This window comes from Ruditapes philippinarum, unplaced genomic scaffold (assembly GCF_026571515.1).
Source record: "Ruditapes philippinarum isolate M1 unplaced genomic scaffold, ASM2657151v2 ctg3128_1_1_1_1, whole genome shotgun sequence".
In the NCBI taxonomy this organism is placed as follows: domain Eukaryota; kingdom Metazoa; phylum Mollusca; class Bivalvia; order Venerida; family Veneridae; genus Ruditapes; species Ruditapes philippinarum.
In genome coordinates this window covers 76,833-99,920 of record NW_026866287.1, presented here as the reverse complement: position 1 = coordinate 99,920, position 23,088 = coordinate 76,833, and the positions used below count along the sequence as shown (strand labels likewise).

Below are 23,088 nucleotides of genomic sequence, written 5' to 3'. Positions count from 1 at the left end.
ATACCCCTTCTCATCACACTAATAATTAAGTACACCATATGATTCAAACATTAAATATAATCAGTGGACCAGCCATTTTTATGATTTTAAACAAAATAGTTACATTATTTGATAGTTTTAGAAATACTATGACTGATATCTAGGGTAATTTGTGACTTACTAATTTTTAAGGACACTGTCACAAGTTGAAAATAGATTTTCCAGAATGGCCTTGTAGTATGGGCATGTTTTTAACTTTATTTTGGCCAGTATCCATCATTGATACTGATTCTCTTGTTGATAGACAAACACACCTCCAAATCTACCCCAGAACCTTTTGTATATACTAAAAATAATTTTATAATTTAGGGACAAATCTTATTAATATAAAATGAGTGAATAGGTTAAATGTTTCATGTTTTATGATGTTTTATGGATGTTAAATGATGATGTTAACTCTCACTTCTCATTAAGTAAATTCATTTAGCAGATGCTGCAGACTGATAGGTTATTGATTCTATATTGAAGGCCAACATTATCATTTATGTGTTTTTCAGGCCCGGGGAAATCTTAACAGGTGCAAGCTTATCTAGATATATGATTTACATTGCTAATTATTTTGCACTTTTTAGAGGACATTTTTCTAATAGTCTATAATTATATATAGTGTTTCAGGTCCATAAATTTAATTGCATTAAACAGATGCTAATTAAAGGCTTTTACCAAATTTGATGAAACTATTGAAAATTTCTGTTTTATTTTATTTTATGAAAATTACCAAAAATCTAAACTTTCACCAAACCATCACAACATTTTTGTTTATATGGCTTTTTAGCTCACCTGTTGAACCTTAATTTCTGAAACCATGATGCCTGATTTAATGAAACTTGCTTGCATGAAGCTGAACCAAGTTTAAACAAACGGTACCAACCCTTTTCATAATCTAGGTCACAGAAGCTGAATATAGAATTTTAAAGTACAATCTTAGTTTTTCTGGTCCTATAAGACATGTTTTTCTGGTCCTATAAGACGTGTGTTTCTGGTCCTATATGACATGTTTTTCTGGTCCTATAAGACATGTTTTTTCTGGTCCTATATAAGACATGTTTTTCTGGTCCTATAAGACGTGTTTTTCTGGTCTTATAAGACATGTTTTTCTGGTCCTATAAGACATGTTTTTCTGGTCCTATAAGACATGTTTTCTGGTCCTATAAGAAATGTTTTTCTGGTCCTATAAGACGTGTGGTTTTTGGTCCTATAAGACGTGTGTTTCTGGTCCTATAAGACATGTTTTTCTGGTCCTATAAGACGTGTGTTTCTGGTCCTATAAGACATGTTTTTCTTTTCTGGTCCTATAAGACATGTTTTTCTGGTCCTATAAGACATGTTTTTCTGGTCTTATAAGACATGTTTTCTGGTCCTATAAGACGTGTGTTTCTGGTCCTATAAGACATGTTTTTCTGGTCCTATAAGACATGTTTTTCTGGTCCTATAAGACGTGTGTTTCTGGTCCTATAAGACATGTTTTTCTTTTCTGGTCCTATAAGACATGTTTTTCTGGTCCTATAAGACGTGTGTTTCTGGTCCTATAATTATGATGATTGATTCCAATTCTTTATCATGAACTTAACTGGTATAAGGGAGTGTGCGAAATGTTTGTCTCAGGAACAGAATCAACCCATTATACTGCAATTTTCTCCTTTTTAATTTAGTTTTCATTGCTTTTCAAGGGACCTTTGAAATTTATTCAGTAGTCAGTTACCATACCTTTATCTTGCATGTAAAATTTTGTATATATTTTGTATATATATATATACATGGTATTATGAATTTTACAGCAGTTGTTCTATTTACATCTGTTTGAATTTTAATGTATGAGTTATTGGAATATATTGTATCTTATACAAGTCAATATATTAATGTAACATTACAATATATGATATATATAATAGAAAACAAATGTATTAGTTAAACTGTCTGGTCTGTGTTATATATCATCTCTTAAAACTGATGCTTTAAAGGGACATGCCTCTAGATTTTTGTAATGTAGAAATTGCTTTCATTAGGAAGTATGTGCCAGTTAAATACTGTATGTGAGAAAATATCTCCTAAAAAATATTAGAAAAACGTAGAAAATGTTTTTTTTTTAAGGCTGAGTGTTTTGCTATTCTTTTGATGCTAAGCCATGATTTATACAATTTAATGTACAGTATGTAAATATTGAGCCATGATTTATACAAGTGTAAGCTGAGGGCCTGTAAACACTGAGGTATGATTAATATAAGTATCAACTTTCTGATGTTTTGTTCTATGGGTGTTTAGCCTTGATTAAGGTAAATGAAAGCCTGCCAATACTTAATCATGAGGCATGATTTATTCAAGTAATAGATTAGGGCCTGTTTATACAGAGTTAGGATTCATTCAGGTGTGTTAGATTGGGGTCTGTTAATAGTTAATACAATTTCATGACTTACACAAGTACTAGCTTAAGGTCTAATGATACTTGGTCATGATTTATACAAGTGTTAGCTTTAGGTCTGTTAATAATGCAGGGCCAAAACATCATTTTTGGGGAAGAGGCTGGCCTCAGCCTTTTTGGGGGGAAATATGTGTGATTTTGGCATACTTTGGGAAAAGAAGTCTCAAATTTGACACAAACTTTTAACAAGTTCTTCAAAATAGAAAAGCAAAAAGCACAGGGAAATACTAATAAGGCAGTAAAAGACCTTAATTCAGCACCATCATTTAATTTTGTTCTAAATTCTATGGGAAATTTCAAAAGACTGGGGATTTTTTAGGACCAAACTGGGGGGAAAAGAGGCTAGTTTGGTTGTGGAAGCTGAGCCTATATTCGGCCTCTACAAAGAAGGGTTTTTGGCCCTGTAATGGGTCATGATTAGTACAAGTTTTAGTATTAGCTCTGATATAATGGGTCATGATTTACACAAGTGTTTGCTTTAGGTCTGTTAATATTGGGTAATGATTTACACAAGTGTTTGCTTTAGGTCTGTTAATATTGGGTAATGATTTACACAAGTGGTAGCTTTAGGTCTGTTAATATTGGGTAATGATTTACACAAGTGGTAGCTTTAGGTCTGTTAATATTGGGTAATGATTTACACAAGTGGTAGCTTTAGGTCTGTTAATATTAGGTAATGGTTTACACAAGTGTTAGCTTTTGGTCTGTTAATATTGGGTCATGATTTACACAAGTGTTTGCTTTAGGTCTGTTAATATTGGGTAATGATTTACACAAGTGGTAGCTTTAGGTCTGTTAATATTGGGTAATGGTTTACACAAGTGTTAGCTTTAGGTCTGTTAATATTGGGTAATGATTTACACAAGTGGTAGCTTTAGGTCTGTTAATATTGGGTAATGGTTTACACAAGTGTTAGCTTTTGGTCTGTTAATATTGGGTAATGATTTACACAAGTGTTTGCTTTAGGTCTGTTAATATTGGGTAATGATTTACACAAGTGGTAGCTTTAGGTCTGTTAATATTGGGTAATGATTTACACAAGTGGTAGCTTTAGGTCTGTTAATATTGGGTAATGATTTACACAAGTGGTAGCTTTAGGTCTGGTTAATATTGGGTAATGATTACACAAGTGGTAGCTTTTGGTCTGTTAATATTGGGTCATGATTTACACAAGTGTTTGCTTTAGGTCTGTTAATATTGGGTAATGATTTACACAAGTGGTAGCTTTTGGTCTGTTAATATTGGGTAATGATTTATACAAGTGTTAGCTTTAGGTCTGTTAATATTGGGTAATGATTTACACAAGTGGTAGCTTTAGGTCTGATAATATTGGGTAATGATTTACACAAGTGTTAGCTTTTGGTCTGTTAATATTGGGTAATGATTTATACAAGTGTTTGCTTTAGGTCTGTTAATATTGAGTAATGATTTACACAAGTGTTAGCTTTTGGTCTGTTAATATTGGGTAATGATTTACACAAGTGTTTGCTTTAGGTCTGTTAATATTGGGTAATGATTTATACAAGTGTTAGTAACTGGGTCAAGATTTATACAAGTGTTTGCTTTGGATCTAAAATTACTGGGTTATGATTTATACACGTGTTAACTTTGGGTCTAATATTACTTGGTCATAATTTATAATTTATGAACAGGTCAAGTTCATATTTTTTCGTACACCAGTTCATTAATTTTTCACATATTGAAAGTAGGAGACCTTAAGTGATAGTATTTGTTTTCTATTGAAATATATAACATGATATAAAATCATATCTGACTTTGTTGATCACAATGATTTTAATTGAAAATGCTGAAATTTCTACCTCTTCTAATAAGGAGTGACTTGCTGCAATAAATATATATATATATGAATACAAGTCATACATATTAGATGACTTTTTTTTTTTCTAAGCAAATTTTTTGTTTATGTTGGCATGGAAACAATTAAGAAAAGACCACAAGCACTAACTTGTTTTATAAGAACTTGCTAAATGGAAGTTTACTGACAGACACAACAGTCTGAACATTTGACTATCTGTATAGATGAACATATAAGTAAGATTAAATGACATCATTAGACTGTACTATCAGGATCAGTTAACAAACAAATCTCTGGTGGATCGAGGGACAACATTCGGAGAGTGACCGGCTAAATGTCGAGTACGCAGGTCGTTCTCGTCTCGTCTTCATCGGAAAACGAAGAAAGTCGACCAGCACAGATGCATCGACATATTATATCGTCACTCTTTGGTGCAGGTAAATAGTTGGGAACTTTATTTTATCAGTACAACTTTAAGCTTGTTATATTTTATTTTTGTGCCAAATTTCCCTTGATGTCAATTTATGAATAGGGCTCTCTCCCTCTTGTCCAATCAATGTCTTGGTTTATGTAACTGGGTAGGGATATTGCCCATAGCTTGTAGATGAATCTAATATATTTTGAGGTCATTCAGTCAAAGGTGAAGGTTATCATGCTCTTGACCACTTAAAGCTTGTCTGACCAATATCTAAAGAATGTTTTACCTACAGTCCTAAGATTCCGTTTTGGGGTTGATCATGACTGGTAAATGAACCCAATTGATTTAAAGGTCAAAGGTCAAGGTCACCATGGCTTTGACCACTGAAAACAAGAAAGGTGTTGTGTTTCTGTTTTGTGAAGTGCCACTTAACTACAAAAGATAGATATTTCAACAATACCGTAATTATATAAGTAAAAATGTAGTTTATATTTGTTGACATTTTCATAAAAGTATGAATCTGCTGATGGTTTGAACTAGAACTTTATTAAGCTGAAAAGATCTTAGGCAAGTGGATTGACCTTTGCAGTATTTCTAGGTTATTTTCCTGGTTTTCCAGACATTGATGTTATTAGTTTTCTAATAGATGAATGATTTTCAGCTAGATTAATTCTGTCAAGTCATGTCTGGACATCACTGTTCATTGTGATCTTATTTTGGAGCATATTTGCTGACCAAGAATACTGGTCAGGAATGTGCTGAATTTCCCAGGTCCAATAATTTTCTGACCCACTGATTGAATTGTGGGACAATTTGGTGTTAATGTCATCAGATGGAGTATTTATTATGCTGTTATATTCCAGGATTCAGTGACATAATGTTATACTGAATTTATTTATTGATTTGAAATGTTCTTGGCTCAAGATGGCAATGGTGTTGCTGGCAAGTAAATTACTGTGTAATCTGTAATAAATGCCCTGCCCATAATTTTTTCCCCTCCCCTTTTGACAAAGGAAAAGAAAACCACCAAGAAACTAGGAGTTAATGATAAATTAGCACAAAATATAAGACAGTTGATGTTTCAAGGAATATAATTATAATCAAACAATAAAATAATACAAAAACAGTACATATTCTTTTTATTTTATGATATTTAATATTTTTCTTCAATTTGTTCTTTAATAAAATTTAATGTTCCCCTTTTCGAAAAAAGGGAGCCCCCTTTCGTAAAAAACAGGGGCATGATTTTTAGAGAATATACATTAAGTAAATTTGATGTATTAACTGTTTTGCTTTCTGTCTTTCATTTGTTACTTCATTTGTTGTTTCATCCACTCATTTAATTAATTAATTCATTCATTCATTTGTTCATTTTTTGTTTGTTTGTTTATTAGCAGATTATTTGATCTGCCTGTAATGTAACAAAATGGTGATATAAAATAGACAGTGGTAAAATGGCACATATATAATTTTTTGTTCTCAGAACAAAAGCTATATTGCTACATATATTTCTCTGTATATTTTGTTTTATATCAGCATTCAATCCATCACATTGTCATTTGATGTTCAGCTTACCCTTCAGTAAATATGCCCTCTTTGTTACATCATTGTATTTGATAATATTGACTTGTTTTAGTTTTGATGAATTGAATAATTTGTTGGTTGATTGAATGATTGAATGATTGATGATTGATTGATTGATTGATTGATTGATTGTAATCAAGGGCCTCTTGGTATGTCTCCATGATCTAAAACTGTGCTGATGTGACAAAATATGTACAATCTGTGGACAGAGAGAAAACAAGCTACTGTCAATTCAAATATGATCGAGAATGGGAAATCTTAAATCTAAAAGTACATAGGGGTGGCAGGAAAAAAAGGCATGTACAAAAACACATTACCAGGAAAACAGGAAAATGAATATTAACTGGCCTGACAGTGTAGTAGTTATGGGGATTGTTTTGCATGCGGAAGGTCGTAAGTTCAAATCCAACAAGGGGGTAATACTTTTATTAGGCCTTTTGTATTTCATTATTTATTCATTCAATTTCTGATTTATTTATTTTCTATTTACATTTTTGGAACATTATAAACTGTCCATGTTTTTTTTTTTATTCAAGGGAATGCTGTAGCATATATAATTAGTTAAAATTCAATTTAATTCATCAATCAAACAATGCCTTCAATCTCTGTGGCACTCAATTCGCACTGGCACTGGCGTGTTCGTCTCCAGTGCCAAGAGAGTACCTCAATAGGTGATACCACGGAGAATGAATGGCAAGGTTTTCACCAAGTACAAAAAGTGTGATGACGTCCTCCTAGCAGCGTCACAACATACACCTCATGCAAACAGCCCAGAACTCCTGTGCTCGCAATAAATAAATGATTTCCGTTGCAAGCTATGATGTCACGTGTAGCACAAAAGCTCAATTGAGTACCTGTACATTGAAAAAAAAATATTTAAAAAAAAAATGAAATGCTGGGATTTGAACCTGCACCTGTATAGTTGACAGACCTGCGCGCTACCACTACACTACTATATCTCACTGTACATACGAAGTATGGCCAATAAGTATTATAAAACTATCTATACACACATGACTTACATGTTCTAAAGTGCACTGATCCGTGCTTTGTTTACAACGGTTCCGAAATAAATAAACTTCAACTGTAAATAAAAAATGGCAGGAGGGATAAAATATTTGTTTATATGTTTAACAGGTTGATTTTATACAGTGATCTTGTTATGTCAGATGTTTTATATGTCTTCTACAAAAGTAAGCGACTCTAATTTCACAATATGATACCTAAATAATGCAGACAGACCAACTTTCATTTCTCCTCCTTCAACTTGATTGGTCGGAGATGTGATACAAGAAAACATAGGGAGACATTTATAGAAGACTTATATATTAGCTGGAGAGAAAGAATTTTAAATTAGTTTTGGAAATATTATAACAAAAAATAAATGATTTTGTTATTCCCATTGAGATGCAGAATGAATTTTAATGACATTCAAGGTAATGTTTATTAAATTTGTATCATGATTTTCAGGTCTAGGTAATTTCAAGTAATTTCATTGGTTTTGAACTTTTGATACAGAGTAGAATGATTATTGCAACATGACGAGATTATTAAAGCAATTATTTTATATCATGTAACTTTACTATCCCCTGATGAAGGAGGATATATATTTGGTATTGTCCCTCTTGCATTCACTCTGTGCGGCGTCTGTCACTGAATTGAATGGAGCAAACCATTTTTTTCTTAAAACATATAACTTTATAACATGTGGTTATATCTCATTGAGGACAATGTCTTAAAAAAAGTCAAACTCACTAGTGAAGTAGATTCAATTGAACTTTAATTGACCTTGACTGTAATTCAATGGCTTGACAATAAAGGTCAATTTGGTGAATTTTGCTACAGTTGACAAACCATCATGTTTTGAATATTTTGAGTTAAGTGTGACCTTTTTTGTAAATGGCCTTGACTTTCAAGGTCAAGTATGAAGTTTGAATCATGTTTTTCTAATAAGAAAATTATGTTTTCCAGGAGTATTCTTTACTACAATATTTTTACTTTGGGTGTGTTTGAATTTAGAAATAAGAAAAAGTTGAGTTTGGCCAATGCTTCCTATTTTTTTTTAAACTTAATTTTAGTCCAGGGTATAACTCTTACAATATTGGGAGATATCATTCTATTAAAAATTTCACAGCTGAGAAGCACACTATTTTAGAACAATAACTCTCACTAAATGTATATGATTTTGGAGTTTGAAAGTATTAACATATAATTTTCTTGATTACAAAACTGAAGAAATGTTAAAAGATGTCAACTTGAAGCTTCATATATTGATAGATCACATTAAGGAAATCTTCATTGTCCAAGAACCACAATTCTCTTTTGCTTTATGTAAGACTTACCTCCCCTTTGCTATTTTTCCTATTTTAAAGTGGTATGTCCCTTTGCTTTACACTGCTCTTGTTTGTCAACTTCGTGTTGTTGAAGATCATACAACCTTAATGTTTGAAATAAGTGATTTGAATTATTCAACAAATTTGCCTGTTTTATATATAGCTGTGAATTTTTTTTGTCTTAAAGGTTATGCCATTGTTCATTTGAAAGATTGTATTTATGGATCATTTATATTATTGTGTAACTTAGTAATTTTCACAGTCAGGAGTTGTTTTTTTTACTTTCTTTATGTCCATTAAGGCAATTTTGAATTTGATGAGGCAAATTTAAAATAATTGATATTTGAACATTACAATAGTTTTTTGTTAAGTCAAAATGAAATCAAGTATGTTAATTTTACTTCTGATACTAAAAATGCATTTTTTTCACAATAAAACAGAAAAAAATCCTCATTAATGTGCCATTTACAACAACAGATTTCCCATCTATCTTAAAGGCATATTGTTGTCCATAATCAGGCGTAAAAAATGACCTTACATTGTTCATTTACTGGGAAAAGCTTTAGGGGCATTTTCTGTTTCTAATGACAAGTCTTGTTTGTTTTTAATTCAGTTTAGTGTTATTACCACAGTATAGCTAAAACAACTTCCTGAATGAAATGATTTTACAATATAGCTAAAATATAACAAAATAAATGTGGTAATTTTTCTCTGTAATTATGTTGCCAGGTTTGGAACAGGTTGCTTATTGAATGCCAAATTCTTTTGGCATCAAGATTAAGCACGGCTTTGTACAATAACATTTTTACAGTCTGAAAATGGGAAATACAGGTTTCTAATGGCTGCAGGACAGAATAGGTAAATTCCAGTCTGGTCCTGCTGGTATACTTGTGACAACAATGTACAAGGTTAATGTATTTAGGCCAGCTGTATTAGGTACATGTATTGAACAGTATATAGACATCTTGTTTTTAGGACAGCTGTATTAGGTACATGTATGAAACAGTTTGCAGACATCTGGGTTTTAGGCCAGCTGTATTAGGTACATGTATGGAACAGTATATAGACATCTGGTGTTTAGGTCATCAATATTAGATATATGTAAGGAATAGTTTATAGACATCTCTTTTTAGGCCAGCTGTATTAGATATATGCAAGGAACAGTTTATAGGCATCTTTTTTTAGGCCAGCTGTATTAGATATATGTATGGAACAGTTTATAGACATCTGGTGTTTAGGCCATCTGTATAAGGTACATGTATGGAACAGTTTATAGACATCTGGTGTTTAGGCCATCTGTATAAGGTACATTTTTTTGAACAGTTTATGGACATCTGGATTTTAGGCCATCTGTATTAGATATATGTATGGAACAGTTTATAGACATCTTTTTTTAGGCCAGCTGTTTTAGATATATGTATGAAACAGTATATTGACATCTGGTGTTTAGGCCAGTTGAATTAGATATATGTAAGGAACCGTTTATAGACATCTCATTTTTAGGCCAGCTGTATTAGATATATGTATAGAACAGTATATAGACATCTGGTGTTTAGGCCAGCTGTATTAGATATATGTATGGAACAGTTTATAGATATCTGGTGTTTAGGCCAGCTGTATAAGGTACATGTATCAAACAGTTTATAGACATTTGGTGTTTAGGCCATCTGTATAAGGTGCATGATGAAACAGTTTATGGACATCTGGATTTAAGCCCATCTGTATTAGATATATGTATGGAGCAGTTTATAGACATCTTTTTTAGGCCAGCTGTATTAGATATATGTATGAAACAGTATATTGACATCTGGTGTTTAGGCCAGCTGTATTAGATATATGTAAGGAACAGTTTATAGACATCTTTTTTAGGCCAGCTGTATTAGATATTTGTATGAAACAGTATATAGACATCTTTTTTTAGGCCAACTGTATTAGATATATGTATGGAGCAGTTTATAGACATCTTTTTAGGCCAGCTGTATTAGATATATGTATGAAACAGTATATAGACATCTTGTGTTTTGGCCAGCTGTATTAGATATATGTAAGGAACAGTTTATAGACATCTGGTGTTTAGGCCAGCTGTATTAGATATACTAGTATGTAAGGAACAGTTTATAGACATCTTTTTTTAGGCCAGCTGTATTAGATATATGTATGAAACGGTATATCATAGACATCTGGTGTTTAGTCCAGCTGTATTAGATACAGGTATAAAACAGTTAATAGACATCTTGATTTTAGGCCAGCTTTATCAAGTTCATGTATGAAGCAGTTTATAGTAATCACCAGAGATATTTTAGTTGAAAATGTACTGAATTATGAAGAAGTGCCCTATTGATGGAAGTAAATAAGGAAACACATTTACATCAACAGTAATATAATAGTTGGCTAATTGATTGAACACTCTCTCTGTAGAAGACTTTATCATGTTAATAATGTGACAATGTGACCCAAAAAAAATATAAGAGACTGCCATTATCAGGCCATTAGGCATAATTAGGTCAATAGTATGCCAATATGACCTAGAGAGAAAGAAAAGTCGCAAAGTGACATAATTAGATCAAATTTAACATGAGGACATAATGAAGCATGATGGTTTTAGAGGCTATAAAAATAAAATATTGTAGAGAAAATAGAACTTGTTACATTGATGCTTTGTCTTTTACTCATATTATAAGAACAAGCATGCATACTACTTTAACAAAATTATATATGTGTGTGTCATTTTCGTAAATTGAAAGTAGAGGGTGGCAGTTTTGTTAGGCAGTGCAAGCGTCTGCAGGATGGCGTTACATTTTGACGACCACATGTAAAATGTCATTTAAAAGTAAAGTTGAAAGGTCAAATGGACCGACAAAATTATATGTATTATAGTGATGAAACAAGCGAGTTAGTACAAGGGATAATCTGGAAATACCAAAATTAATTATATATTTAAGAGTATTGATTACAGGCCAATATAAAAACATTATATGAAATAGTTTTTAAAAGAAAACAAAAATTTAGATAAATTTTATTAAACCGTTCTGTATTGAGGACACTGTCTAAGGTATGTAGATAATCTTGTGAAGTATACCCCACTTGTTTTCTATCCTTCACAATACAAATACATCTATAAAATAATCTTAGTTTTCTTTAGTTCCTAGATTGGTTAACCTAGGTAGGTATAATTATGTTAATAACAGGTTGTATTACTCATCACGTTTATCTGGTGAAAAATTTGTTATTTATATTCACTCTTGTTGCAGCAATGTTTGTCCTGAATCTAGGTTTATAATGTTAGTTTATACATAATTTATTTTAGTTCGATTGTGTCGGAAGTAGTATAGGCTTGTTGATAAACTCTTGAATCTGTTCCTGGAATCAGGTTCAGTATTAAGTAATGTGCTCAAGGAAATAACAGGATTAAACCCATGCCACCAGCAACCCTAGTTAGCTCATATTACTACTCTGACATGTTAACCACTCTGCCATACCACCACTACTAATATTATGTTATATTTACAGGCTTCGCGAAACTGCTGAAACATTTGCCTGACATTCGGTCAGACAAACTTTCAATTCTTGTCTGACCGAAAGAACTTTTGTCTGACCGAATTTTTTTTCCAAATATATGTATATGGTAATACCTTTGTGTTTTTTTAAAGACATAGGAACTTTTAAAGATTTGCAACACAATTTTATTCTCTTAAATAAAACATCAGTTTATCCAGATTGATGGACTCTGTCTGGAAATTTAAACATTCATGATCAAAATCATCATCATCATATGATCTTTATAAAATTTATGACACAATGTAGCCCGGGGTTCTATGATATCAAGGTACTTAACGTTTATCGGAAAATATTTAAATGTAAATATCATAAATGAATGAGATTTTTCTTCCACAGAGTTTTTTTTCTCTACTTTGGGAATGGTGCCGGTACCAGACTGATTGGGAAAAAATGCGTTATTTTGACTTCTATTGGGAATATTTTTTAATGCATTTTTTCAGCTACAAATAAGATTAATCATGAATAAAGATAGCTAACAGCTTCCACTGTCAAGGTAGAACTATGATGTGGTGATTTATATGAATATGTTGGATTTAAATGATTTCAGATAAATTTCTTGGCCTTGTGGAAATTTTGAACAGCCATTTTGGGAATTTAAACATTGGAAATTGGGAATTTTAATGTCTATTTTCTATTGGGAACAGTACCGTTTTAGGGTAGTAGTTATGTAAAGAAAAAAAACACTGTTCCATCTTATAAATGGACCTTTTCTAGAACTGTTTCTCAAAAAATTATTTCAAAAGAACCAATAAAAATGACATTATTTAGAATATTTTCAATGCCTGCCATTTTGGGTCATTTCAGAGGAGGTTACTACGGTATCAAGGTAATCCCCAAAAAAGCAAGTATGGAAGGATTGATGGGTCAAAACTTTCAAGTTAAGTTGTGAAAAACTTCCATCAGTTAACTTGCTATAAAATTAAAACTATATGAACAGACTATATGTCAGTATATGTGTTTATAACATATTTTAATTGACTGTGTAAAATCACTAAGGAAAATGGTAGTCAAATATGAAGGTTTTATAAAATAGTTTTCTTGCCCCAAATACATTCATTATTCACCAAATTAAATTTATTGGCAGATGAAAATGAATCTAGAATGCAAGTTTTACAAATATTAGCATCATCATATGTTGCTTTTACTAGCAGTCACAGAAAATTTAAATACCTTGATATCATAGAACCCTTGATATCATAGGAACCGAGTATACATTTCATCTTATTTTCTTCCTCGTTAAAAACCAACCATGAGCGGCCATTTTTCCATTTACCCACAAATTTTCTCGGCAGGCGCCTGGACTCGTATTTCTTTTGTTTCGCTTTTTTCCTTCATTAGATAATTTACGTTTTTTGCCTGGCGTAGCGCCAACGTAATAATTTAATAATGCAGTAACACCGACATTTTCTTCCGAGTCTAGAATTTGATTGGACACTAAAAATGAAACGGCGAATCAAAACTTGGTCTTGATCGGTCTTGGATATCCCGGTATTCGTACCGGACATAAGGTCCGGAACTCGGAAAAAAATATCGGACCGGCAATTTTCTTGCAAGTACGTTTCTAATGAAGTCACAAAATGAGAAATAAAGTCATGAGAAGTATAGGACACATGAACTTGTTAGCAAAACATGCAAAAACCATGCACCATGTGTCACTGACAGTGTGTGGTTGTTTCATCAAAATATAATTTTGTCCTTTCTGTTAAACATCTTGTTGAATTTGTACATATCAACACACTAGAAATGTTCAGGAGTTTACCAAGTTTGTACATCATAATGCTAAGTTATTGATCAGTTAAATAATATATTATATATCAATTCCCTGACTACATTATTATTGTAGAACATTATGTTTACAACTGATACAGTTATGTAAATCTATTAATGTGCAACCCGCCCTTAAAATGTACAGACATGACATTTCAGTTATTGGCAATAAAGAAAGACCAATGTAAAAAGATGTACAAGGAACTATTGTATACAGTTCAGATTTTCCAATATGTTTCCGACGGCTAGACAAGAAAGGACAAAAATTCTAGACAGTCATGAAAACTTTGATGTGACATACTGAGACTATTGGAGAAAGCAAGCTAATAATCAGTTCTGGTTTAATCCACACACAGTCTCATAAAGCAGGTGAAATTTGTCAAGACAAAGAATTTAAGAGATCGTGGCAATCTATAAATTGAATTAAGACATTTGTTGTCATTGAAGCTTGTTTTTTTTCCTGTTAACTAAAAATGTCTATAGGGAATAGAACTGTTGTACTTCAATATTCTTGGTATCAAATGAAGGGTCCTTGTGTCTTGGTATTATTTTACATGCTATAATGTATACATGCTTGGAAAGTAAACTCACACCATAGAGATCTGTCTGTACAAATATCTTACAACATTGCATAGGAAATCAACCTTGTGAATAAGGGAATCTGAAAATAAAAGAATTTTGATTTGTTTTATTGTCTCCAAGAAGAACTTTGATTTGCTCTGTTGATGCCAAGAAGAATTTTGATTTGCTCTGTTGTTGCCAAGAAGAATTTTGATTTGCTCTGTTGTTGCCAAGAAGAATTTTGATTTGCTCTGTTGTTGCCATGAATTTTGATTTGCTCTGTTGTTGCCATGAATTTTTATTTGCTCTGTTGTTGCCATGAAGAATTTTGATTCGCTCAGTTGTTGCTGTGAATAATTTTGATTTGCTCTGTTGTTGCCATGAAGAATTTTGATTCGCTCAGTTGTTGCCATGAAGAATTTTGATTCGCTCAGTTGTTGCCGTGAATAATTTTGATTTGCTCTGTTGTTGCCATGAAGAATTTTGATTCGCTCAGTTGTTGCCGTGAATTTTGATTTGCTCAGTTGTTGCCATGAATTTTGATTTGCTCTGTTGTTGCCATGAAGAATTTTGATTTGCTCTGTTGTTGCCATGAAGAATTTTGATTTGCTCAGTTGTTGCCATGCATAATTTTGATTTGCTCTGTTGTTGCCATGAAGAATTTTGATTCGCTCAGTTGTTGCCATGAATAATTTTGATTTGCTCTGGTTTGTAAAGAGGAATTTTGATTTGCTCAGTTGTTGCCATGAAGAATTTTGATTCGCTCAGTTGTTGCCATGAAGAATTTTGATTTGCTCTGTTGTTGCCAAGAAGAATTTTGATTTGCTCAGTTGTTGCAATGAATAATTTTGATTTGCTCTGTTGTTGCCATGAATAATTTTGATTTGCTCAGTTGTTGCCATGAATAATTTTGATTTGCTCTGTTGTTGCAAAGAGGAATTTTGATTTGCTCAGTTGTTGCCATGAATTTTGATTTGCTCAGTTGTTGCCATGAATTTTGATTTGCTCTGTTGTTGCCATGAAGAATTTTGATATTCAAGGGTCAATTTCGATTTTCTCTAATGTCTCCAAAAAGAGCGTTGTTACCAAAAAGATCTATGATTGTCTCTGTTGTTTTAAAAAGTGTTTATCTTAAGTGGAAATTAACACTTTTGTATTTTGTCAGTAAATTCAGAATTGCAGGGTCCTAAAATTCACTCTTCTTCTGTTACTCATACTTCTGGATTCCAGAACTTTTAAATTTTGAAGTCAGGACAATTTTCTGGAAAAATTTGGATATATCAATTGAAATTTATTTGCAGCAAATTTTAAAAAGGATGATTATACTTGAGATTATAAAACTTGTAAAATGTCAGTAGTTTCTAATAAATAGTGACTATTTTATCTATTACAATCACAACCTGTCAAACAAGCAAGGATCAAATTGTGATAACTTAATACTGTTATATTAACAAAGTCAATTAGATGGTAATAAAACTCGATAAACTTGTTAGGAAAAGATCCTCACATTATATCAGCTTCTTATATGAGCCGCGTCACGACAAAACCAACATAATGGGTTTGCAACCAGCATGGATCCAGACCAGCCTGCGCATCCGCGCAGTCTGATCAGGATCCATGCTGTTCGCTTACAAACCCTATTACAAGTAGAGAAACTGATAGTGAACAGCATGGATCCTGATCAGCGCAGGCTGGTCTGGATCCATGCTGGTCGCAAACCCATTATGTTGGTTTTGTCATGGCGCGGCTCATATTTTTCATCATGTATTAATAAACCAACTGATGTTTCATGTTTCTTCTATAGGTTCAGAATATTCCACACTACTGTATTCCAGAAACTTGGAAATTCTGAAATGTTTGGCTAGTTCAACAGATGTTTGATTTTCAGAAGTTCAATTGAATCACTAATTATCTATATGTTTTTTCAAAATATTTGAACGTTTTTAAGGAAAAATAATGGGATATATATAGTCATATTTGAGCCACATTATCATTTATATATAGTATCTGACATTAATAATGCTCTGCAATAAGGTCTGTTCTAGTAGTAAGATAAAATAAGTAAACACATAAATTATTTAATGTATCAGTCAGTTTGTGTTGTTTTAAAGTTTCACTCCTTTTGGACTGAAAATTTGTTGAGGTAAAATTAATAAAGTTCCAATATTGTCATTTATTCGCTGCTCAAGTTTAATTGCATATTCCAGTATTAAATGAATTTTCCTTGAAATACCTCATAATTTTCATACTTATATATGATTGTATACATGCATGACAAGCAGTCAGACATTTTACCATTTTGTTTTTCAATTTTATTTGCATGGTGTGTGGGAAATTTTTAAGTCAATTTATTCAATTTTGTACAAGTATCATTTTTAAAGGAGAAAAAAAACTGGGTTGGGGTTGGCAGGGATGAAGTCAATTGCTCATTTTATATTATTAATAGAGTATGGTGTAGAAAATTAAGCTGTTTTTCATTTCATAATAGATTGTTTTGCATTTGCAGGAAATTATAACCTACTGGGCTGTTAAAATAATCTTCCAAGTTTTTTTACTAGGTTTTCCGAAGGAAAAAACTGGTTATTAGATTGAGGTATGTCAGCGGGCGGGCATTAACAATTTCTTCTGTGCGCAACTCCTACATTTCTCTACGGATTTTGACCAAACTTTCACAGAAGCTTTGTCATCAAGTGCCCTGGGGCATATTGTCGGGGTTTTGCCATTGGATAATAATTGACCTAATTATGGCCCTTTGTTTATTTTCCTTATAAAGAATATATAGTGAACAAGAACTCCTACATTTCTCAACGGATTTTGACCAAACTTTCACAGAAGCTTTGTAAGCAAGTGCCCTGGCGTATATTGTCAGGGTTTTGTGATTGGATAATTTTTGACCTAATTATGGCCCTTTGTTTTTTTTCCTTATATAGAATATATAGTGAACAATTTCTTCTGTGGCAATTCCTCCTACATTATTCATGTTTTACATTGCTTGTTGCTTGTATTTGTATATCAAATACAACATATTTATCTACAATGGTGATAATTGAAAACCTGGTTTTCATGGCATTGCCATGTTTCTTGTCTTTTAATGCTTCCTATGAGTTTATGTCAGGTGAACAGTCCTGGGCTGGAGAATGCATATCTTGACTGTGAGTCTAAATGTAGTTTCTAAGGCAGATTAATTTAAGTTATTTAGTATTCAAGTCTTCAAAATAAGCTTTGAAGTGTTCCAAATTTAAGCATGCAAAGTCCATTATGCAAAATCAAAGGACAAATATTAAAATCACTGAAAAAGCTTTATTTGGAAATAAATTCATACGTCATATAAAGACGTCTGCGGCCTGAATTAAGTCATCGGAACATTTTTTATTCTGCATATTCAGCAACTTTCGGCCAATTTGTTGTTCATTTTGTGGCGTATTACGTAACACAGCATCAGCTGATCATATTTTTAGTGCTACAAGTTGATTGGTTCCCTATATATCGGTTTATCGGTAAAAACGGGAGGTAATGCAAGCAGTTCGGGGCAGCAAGACATGGTCCATGTAGATTGTACTGTTAGATGTAAACACATTGTTTTATTAAATAACAAACATGTGGTTTAGTAGGCAAAAAATCCAATACTGTTGTTTACTTAGAAAGCTCTGCGTAGATATATCTATAAGTTGAGAAACTTGTCTTATCGATTAACTTACAGGACATGTATTTTGACCTGCTTTTAGAAAATAACAGTATTTACGCAATACTTATTGTGTCATAGATAGAAAATAGATTTGTCACTTACGTTTCAATTATTTTGAAATTGTTTTTTTCCATGTTGATTTGTTGTTTAGACTTTTTTATGTTGATTACGTCTTATACCTTTGTCCTGCTTTTGTTGGATTTTGTTTGGAATATGGGGGTCTCTTCTCTGTCATCTGTCTGCCTGTCCGTCTGTCTGTCACAAAACTTGTCCGGACTACTCCTTAAAAACTACATGTCCAATTTCGTCCAAACTTTGCAGGAATGATCAGTACCAAGTTTAGTTGTGCATATCCTCAGCATTTTAAAATTATTTGTATATTTAGTTCTATCACTACAGTGTCTTGTTGTATAATGTCAGGGCATGATCTGGCGTTCAACATTAATATTTTCCTAGAAAAAACAAATAGAGTTTGTTGTTTTATCATCTTTAATCTAAAGATAAACTGACTTATAAGCCTATTTCACCTTTACTGCTAGTGGAATTTAGCTTCCCTTTGCTCTCAGAGCCATGTAGCTATTAATGGAACTGTCCCTTTTCTATTACAGTACTTAAAATACAGAAAATAAGTTCACCTTTGCTACCATAACCTATTATTTTACCTTTTACCTTTATACCATCATGATTTTATCAAACTCGTTGGTATCAAACTCATTTGTATGTTTTTCAAAAAGTTTAAATGAACAAGTTGTTATTTGTTGTTTCACTAGGAAGAAATAAAGATGTATTTCCGTACATTTACTGACTCATTCTGTCTAGAACACTGCAGATAAAAACATACTTAGTTTATATAAATAAAAAAGGTTAATAGTGTAAATGGTTTGGTGAAATTCTCTAAGCATTGCATTGAAAAATCATAGCCATATTTCCTTGGTTTTTAAAGCCAGGAATAGAATGATATATTCTCTAGTTACTATATTACCTATGACTAGGAAATAAACAATAAAACATATTATTTCAATCATAAAGCGGTGTGCTGATAGATCATAATTCTCATTACAATGATATTGCACAAACACACAAAAAATCCATTTGAGCCACGTCACGACAAAACCAACATAATGGATTGCGACCAGCATGGATCCAGACCAGCCTGCGCATCTGCGCAGTCTGATCAGAATCCATGCTGTTCGCTTACAGACCCTATAACAAGAAGAGAAACTGATAGCAAACAGCATGGATCCTGATCAGACTGCGCGGATGCGCAGGCTGGTCAGGATCCATGCTGGTAGCAAACGCACTATGTTGGTTTTGTTGTGACACGGCTCATTTTTTTGTTTTTGTCCATAAGACTGTAAGAGATTATTTCAATCATAAAACCAGCATGTCATTGTTAAATGTTTTAATACATAAAATCCTTGTCATCAGATAGTATGCTGTCTTACTCTAACTTGTATGGTAAATTAAGAGGAACTTTCTGGGCAAAACATGTTAACTTGATGCATTTTATAAGAATAACATATCACTGTTGCAATGAAATATTTTTTTAATACAAAACAGCACTACCTGATTCCTCTTAGATTAAGTAGATAAAATACTTTTCCTTCACTGATCATAAACAGTTTTGGTTTTCAAGATGAAAGGTTCTTTTTAATTATCATAATTTCTGAGCTTTTTATTGAAAGGTAAAATAGATGGACTTTGTTTTTAAACCTGTGTGGTGTTGTCTTTTGTAATCTTTTGATCTATAAAGAGTTGTCAGTGGTTAGTCTCTCATTTAGAAAATTACCAGAAATTAGTGAAAATTGCTGCAATGTGTCCATTAGTTTGGTTCTGTCATCCAGAATTCCTGGATAAACTCTGTGCCTATGTTGTCTTGATGGTTTATTTAACTGTCACAGTACGTAATGAAACATTCCTGCTGGAAGATCAAATAAGATTTTTTTAATTATTTTTTTTTTACTCTAAATAATGGTACATCTGAAATAAAACATTATTTTGTACATCAAATTTGTGATTTTTAGCGGAAAAGTCAAGCTAGCTATTACAATCGCTGTGTTATCCTAAAAACCTTTAATGTATCCCATTATATTAAATGTTATCAACATGAAACTCTTGCTTATCCTGATATGGTGCAGTTATTAGACAAGAGCAATATTTTAGGAGGTAATTGCCCCTCAGGCCCATTTCTGATTTAGAACTTTTAACAGATGAGCAATAACATTGCATGGAGTGCTCTTGTTTCAGTTATTTTAGGAACTAATTTAATTTTTCCACTATATTATACTACACAAACTCTTGATACTATGAGAATGAAGACGGTTCTTTGAGTTAAACATTTGTAACTTGCCTCAGATCAGTATTCTTTTATATCTACATCTATTATTCAGTTCTTCAATCAACTTCAAAGACAAAACACTGACAGTCCTACAAAATAGATAGATCATGGCTGCTTTGCATTAATTATTCGGATGTTGTCATTGGTTAAGTGCCTGAACACTGCTTGACAGAATGTGTCATGTCTTCATGAAAGCAGTTGAAAGAAATCAAAATTTTGAAGAATATGTTATAAAAATTAACCCTGCTGTTTTTATGGAGACATCATCTTAGTTGATATAAAGATTTTAATATGCTTATAATCTTAAGTGTATTGATTTATGTTTATTGATAATATTGATGATTTGAATTTTTAGCTGGCTGTATTTTTGTATATCAGGGTAGTACGTTTGATACCACAACAGGAGATCTGATGACTAGACCAAAAATCAGGGGAGAATGTAACCCGGCGGAGGTATAAGGCATATAATTATGTTGCGTATTATGATTACCGGAGCCATGCCAAGTTTAGATTGAAAATACCTAATGTTATATTGTTTATGGTGTATATTTTCAGACACGCCTCCACCAGGATATATTAGTGAAGATGGGGATAACACAGATAACCAAGGCATGGGTAAGTTCTATCTTTCTAGGGCTGATAGTGACCAAACACTGGAGGGTGTCTTTGACCAAGTAGTTCAGGGAGGGTCCTCGGACTATGTTGAAAAGAGCTTCCATATTTTTATGGTTCAGATCGCTCAATTCAGTTTCCTTTCTCCTCAATAGGTTGCAGTTGTTAGATATGTTGACTGATGGTGTTGAAGACAATTTGCTTTCTGAATGTGTGATTGTAGACATCACTTAGGGTCCCAATGTTATAATCTTCATACAACATTCAGAAAAATTGCTGCACATGATCGTCTGAGTTATGCACTAATGTAGTATAGGGGCATCAATGAAAAAATCTTTTTCTCTGTAAACTCATATTTTGGATATGTGATAAATAGAATATTATATTGATGTAGGTTCAATACATTGTTTATTAGACTCATTGAATAAATCTGTATTATTCTTGCCAGAGACTGATGTCATAAAAGCAGAATTCAGAATTTCAAATGAGAAAATGCGATTTTAAACCAAGTAGGACATAAGCCATCAATGTCCTGGCTTAGAGATAGACATGTAAACTATTAGGCTCTTCATATTATAAGTAAAGAACTATCATATTTTATGGTATACTAAATGAAAGAGATGTTGTATTAATTAAAGTTTTGTTTACAGAAGGGGTTGATATGTCACCAAGCCCGCCCCTCGATGCCCAGCCAGTCACATATAAAGAACCGACATACTGGTGTTCAATTGCCTACTACGAGTTAAACACACGTGTTGGCGAGACATTTCATGCATCACAGCCTTCACTGACAGTTGATGGATTCACAGATCCTTCAAACTCGGAGAGATTTTGTCTAGGGTTGTTGTCAAATATAAATAGAACACAGCAAGTAGAAATGACTAGAAGGCATATAGGTAAATGATCTTCTAATAAATGAAAGAGGCATTAAATTATCATATTTTATATACTTTAAAGAATCTCAGTGGCCAATTGATTTGAAATGGTAAAGCTATGTTGATACTGGATTCCAATCATCAATTCCACAAAAATATAACATCATTTAGTGAAGGTATCAAATTAAACATGATATAGAAATAAGAAACTTTTACAAAAGCTTAGTGTTAAATACAGTTTAGATGAATAAGTATAATTGAGACAAGTAAGATGAAAAAAATATAGAAATACCTTTTAATGTTCTAAATATCATACAAGCATCTTTTAAAGATTGCCTGTTTATATTGACATTTTATAACCGCAACAAATTTATCAAAGTCGGAAAAAATTCAGGTACACAGTCCTGTCCAATAGAGGGACTGAATCCAGTAAAATGATAACTTGCCTTATGTGAAACAAATACATGCTGAATAAATAATTTTAGCTAAAAACATAAGGTTTTTATTTTAGTGGTGTATAACCGAGTAATTATCTCTTTGTGTGTTTATAATACAATTTCACTACATATTCTTATTTACCCTGGTAAACATCCGCTTATAGAGGTTTGCTGCATAATGAATATCTTGTAAAATAATAAGATAATAGCCTGAAGAAAACAGAAAAAAAACACCATCCTTAATTTGTCATTGTTAAAAGAGTATGAAGAAATTTCAAGTAAACATTCCTGTTTTTGAGGAAACAATCCTGTTTTTGTTTTATTCAAACCCTTATATGTTAATCTCCACAATGTTCCCGGTGACATTGAGATAACGAGTGTCAACTATATTTCAGTAAAACTACATTTGCTGTGACACAATTTATTCACAATATATATAAAACACAAATATTTTCAGGTAAAGGGGTAAGGCTATATTACATTGGAGGAGAAGTATTTGCAGAATGTCTAAGTGAAAGTGCTGTATTTGTTCAAAGCCCTAATTGTAACCAGAGGTATGGATGGCACCCGGCCACAGTATGTAAGATACCACCTGGTAAGTGACTGGTTCCCTTATTGTCCTTTAAATATTGTTTGTTTGTATTTA

The 23,088-nt window shown here is 32.4% G+C and overlaps 1 protein-coding gene across 18 annotated transcripts in view; it reads left to right on the top strand.

Annotated features, from left to right (window-relative positions):
- LOC132731996 (mothers against decapentaplegic homolog 3-like) overlaps positions 1–23,088 on the top strand; it is a 64,965-nt gene that overhangs the window by 29,482 nt on the left and 12,395 nt on the right. For 17 of the 18 annotated variants that reach the window (XM_060718309.1, XM_060718305.1, XM_060718308.1 and 14 more), the window contains 3 exons: positions 21,074–21,133; positions 21,781–22,026; positions 22,900–23,037. In XM_060718309.1, coding sequence (XP_060574292.1) covers positions 21,074–21,133; positions 21,781–22,026; positions 22,900–23,037 — 444 coding nt within the window. The remainder of the gene's footprint in view (positions 1–21,073; positions 21,134–21,780; positions 22,027–22,899; positions 23,038–23,088) is intronic. The other variant, XM_060718313.1, reaches the window with a different exon arrangement.